This window comes from Meleagris gallopavo, unplaced genomic scaffold (assembly GCF_000146605.3).
Source record: "Meleagris gallopavo isolate NT-WF06-2002-E0010 breed Aviagen turkey brand Nicholas breeding stock unplaced genomic scaffold, Turkey_5.1 ChrUn_random_7180001957651, whole genome shotgun sequence".
Taxonomy (NCBI): domain Eukaryota; kingdom Metazoa; phylum Chordata; class Aves; order Galliformes; family Phasianidae; genus Meleagris; species Meleagris gallopavo.
The window spans coordinates 3,546-7,225 of record NW_011217721.1 but is presented as its reverse complement, the minus strand read 5'-3'; the positions used below and the strand labels follow the sequence as shown (position 1 = coordinate 7,225).

Below are 3,680 nucleotides of genomic sequence, written 5' to 3'. Positions count from 1 at the left end.
CGTCCCAGCAGGCAGCACCGGGACCCCCCAGCCCCCCCTCCCCGTTCCGATGGAGCCGGCGGCAGGCAGTGGGAAGAGCTGATGCGAGGATGCTGACGGAGACACTTTTTTTTTTTCCCATCCTAAAAATAGTAGCCGGCCGTTCCCGGCTTCCCGGCCTCGCCAACGCTCCTCCATCCGATGACAAAACGCAGCCACCTTCCGTCGGAAAGAGAACGGCCGCGTGTGCCGAGGGAGGGCAGAGCGCAATGCAAATAGCAGCCGGCACCCAGGGCAGCGCGGCCGCCCGGCCCCCGTTATTCCCGAGACGTTTTAATGAGAGCTCATTCCGGCTTTGAGGCTTTGCTCACGCACAGAGCCAACGTGTGACCTTCATGAGAAAAAGGAAAAGGGAGAAAAGAGGGAAAGGGGAAAGAAAGGCGCGGGAGCGGCTCGGAAAATGGGACCGGGTTGATCCTCAAATAGGCTCAGCGTCAGGACTGGGAGGCTTTTAATAAGCTCCTGAGCGAGAAATCTAACACCGCAGGCACTATTTTTGATCACTTGTCGGGGGGGGGAGAGCGAGAGGAGGGGGAGGAGGTGGCGGTGAGGAGGCAGCAGAGATTACATCCTGGGTGGCAGCACCGAAAATAACCGAGTCCTGCTGTGTGCGCTCCAGGCAGCACGGAGGGATGAGGGGGTGGGAGTGGGGGGTGGCTGCTGTGTGCCGTGGGGACAGCGGACCCTTAGACCCCCCCCCCCCTCACCACGCTCTGTGCAGCAGAGGGAACCTGAAATCCCCGCTGGAGGCGTGGGGAGGACGGCAGTGAGCTCACAGCCTCACAGCAGATGGTGCCGTTGGCAAAATGCGTCCTTAGGCGTCTGGTGTGGGGATTGGGCCCCTCACTGAGCCGTGCTGTGCCAGGAAGCAGCTCCTGCCCAGAACAGGGGACACCGGGGCTGGGCTGCCCCTCGGGCAGTGCTGAGTGCTGCACAGCCCCAAAGTGAGGGCAGCTTTGGTGGAGCACCACCACCCACCCCCCACACCGCACCGACTGAAGAGAGGCTCCCACCACCCGCAGCAGCTGCTTCCCTCTTGCACCGAGCCTGTCTCCAAGGAGCAGAGGGAGATTTCCCCCCTGCTCTGCATGCCACACACGCAGGGGAAGTGGTGACAGCCCATAGCAGCAGGGAGAAGGGTCAGAGCTGGGCAGCTGCCGTCCAGCTGCAGGAAGGACTGTGCAGAAACAACAGACCCAATGTGGTTCCTGCAGCAATGGAGGCTGAGCAAAGCTGGGGGAGGGAGGAGGGAGCTGGGACAGGAAGCCTCCAGTATGGACCTGCACTGCCCTGCAGATTCCTCCTCCTGTGCTGCCACAATCCTGGTGGATTACAAGAGGCAGCACAGGGAGGAGAGAGCCATCAAAGCTGCCTGGGGTGAACCTCCCACGGGAATCCCCAGCAGCACCCGAGAACAGATCTGGAGGTAACACCGCACCAGGGGCTGCACCCTGCAGACCCTGCCCCACACCCAGCTGTGTGTGCTGCCTCGGAAGAAGGTGACACACCACAAGACAAGACTGCATATCCTTTTAATTGATCAGAGCAGTTTCTCCGCCTCCATTTGTCCCACACCATCTGTACAAACGGGGAAGCCAGAACAAGTAGGACAGTCTGGGGTTTTTCTAGAGCGTCAGTGGGATTCCTGCAACACACAGAGGCGGAGTCGGTCTGAATGCAGGGTGGGCTCAGCAGAGCGGTGGATCCTGATCTGAGGGCTCAGCCTCGCTGCGAGGAAACGAGAACCACTGGGTGCCCCCTCAGACTTGACCTCAAGGGCCGAAGGGCGGCAAGACCAGAGATCAGGAGATAGCAGAGGAGCGCTGCCCTGCTGTACCTGCTCCGGGGAGAGGCCAGCTGAGCTGCAGTGACTCACCTGCCAGGCACAGCACAGCACTGCACAGAGAGCCTCCCAACTGCCAACACGTGGGAAGAAAAGGGATGAGGCACAGTCTTAGCAGGGCACAGAGAAAATGGGCCACGAGGTAAGCAGCCTCGCCTCACCTCCCCCGAGACAGAAGCTGTTTGTTTGCAGTGGAAGGGAGTGTTCACAGAGCAGAGGCCGCACCGCTCCCTGCGGGGCCCCAGGAATGCAGCCTGCTGCATGGCCAGCCCCGGGCTGCCCGTCCCAGCGGGGCCCCACTCGTGACCGTGGGCTGTGCCTGGCCCGGCCCCGGGCTGCCAATGCTGCGGCTGCCATCTAGCGGCCCCGGGACAGCCCCGTGCTCCCCGGTTGGGATGTGGTGATGCTTACCCCTGTTATTCCAAGGCTTTGACGAGAGCCTCGTTGGCTTCCACTTTAATCTGGGCTTCTGCTTTAGCAGCTTCGTCGGAGGCTGCAGCCATCTCTGAAACGGCCTTCTCCAGGTTTGATTTTGCGGTCTGAACGTGAGAGCACAAGAAATGGGTCACTGAGAGACCAGAGAAGGACAGGGGGCCTCAATTTCCCCCTCTCCTCCACTGCAGGCAGCCCCACGCAGGCTGTGTGTTCACAGGCTGGGCTGGCCCCTTGCAGGCAGGCCCTGCTGTGGGAATGCTGCTCCTGGGGTGAAGAAGGGAGGGGAGGGGCAGGAGCACATCTATCCAAGGGCAGGGATGGAGCCTGGGGAAGGGGTAGTGACCACAGGGCTTCCTCTCTATGCAGTTAGTGGGGAGGAGCGGCCTTTGATCCCAAGCAGTGGGTGATGATGGGCAGTCGGGTCCTGGCAGGTGCTGTGCAGCCACAGGAAGGCCCCGAGACAGCAACCCCACACAAGAGGAGTGGGGCACAGAGCCCTCCATGCAGGAGCCTGGCTGTCAGGCCGGCCCAAGGTGCTGTGCAGTACTTACAGCCAGATCCAACATGTCCATTGTCACCGCCTCCTCCGCCAGCACCTGCACCGTGGAGTCTGCATTGACCGTGACGGAGCCGCTGCTCACTGTGAGGAATGGCAGCGGGTCAGGCACTGCTCTGGGGGTCAGCACGGGAGCCTGATGGCTCCTCAGACAAAACCAGCCCTCAAAGTTCACCCATAACACGAACCACAGCAGCCTTCAGCCTCACATCAAACAGAGCAAAGGTGCAGCAGAGGAATGTCTGTACAAAACTTCACCCCCAAACACACCCCACGGTGCATCCCCTCTCCCAAATCCAGCACTCAGCAGGGAGGGCAGCAGAGCTGCAGCACAGCACACCCCATGGCTGAGCTCCCCCCGAGGGTCCCGGGATGCCCTCCCTACTCCGCCCTCCCCTCGCACCGAAGTATTTGGTGGCCGTGCCGTCTTCGCCGTACACCGTCACCACTCCTGGCTTCAGGACCTGCAGCGTGGGGACGTGGGAGGCCAGGATGCCGAAGGAGCCGGTCAGGGTGGGCACGTCCACCTGCTTCACGTTGGCACCGTTGTAGAACACCTATGGGGGGGGAGGGGAGGTGAGCAGCCGCGGGGCGGCGCGAGCAGCACGGGGTCATTGAATGGGGGCGGGGGGCGATGGAAGGTCAGAGCACGGAGGGGCTCATGGGGTCACAGAAGGGTTTGGGTCGGAAGGGACCAGCGGCGCACCGGGCTGGGAGAAGGGCGCGGAGAGCTCTCGCTGCGGCCGCGCCGAGGGCAGCGGAGCCGAACGGTGCTGTCCCGCACGGCGGACGGCTCGTACCTGCGTG

At 62.4% G+C, this 3,680-nt stretch overlaps 2 protein-coding genes across 2 annotated transcripts in view; one reads left to right on the top strand and one right to left on the bottom strand.

The window, feature by feature from the left end:
* Nucleotides 1–1,554: 1,554 nt before the first annotated feature.
* ATP5F1D (ATP synthase F1 subunit delta) lies at nt 1,555–3,536 on the bottom strand. Its single transcript, XM_010728416.2, has 5 exons — nt 3,525–3,536; nt 3,277–3,430; nt 2,869–2,957; nt 2,294–2,421; nt 1,555–1,684 (listed from the first exon to the last, which is right to left on the bottom strand). The coding sequence occupies exons 1-4, from the start codon at nt 3,534–3,536 to the stop codon at nt 2,299–2,301; spliced, it is 378 nt and encodes a 125-aa protein (XP_010726718.1). The 3' UTR covers nt 1,555–1,684; nt 2,294–2,298.
* CBARP (CACN subunit beta associated regulatory protein) overlaps nt 3,535–3,680 on the top strand; it is a gene marked incomplete at its 3' end in the record, with an annotated part of 3,684 nt that continues 3,538 nt past the window's right edge. Inside the window, 1 exon segment of the mRNA XM_031557788.1 lies at nt 3,535–3,669. Coding sequence (XP_031413648.1) covers nt 3,535–3,669 — 135 coding nt within the window.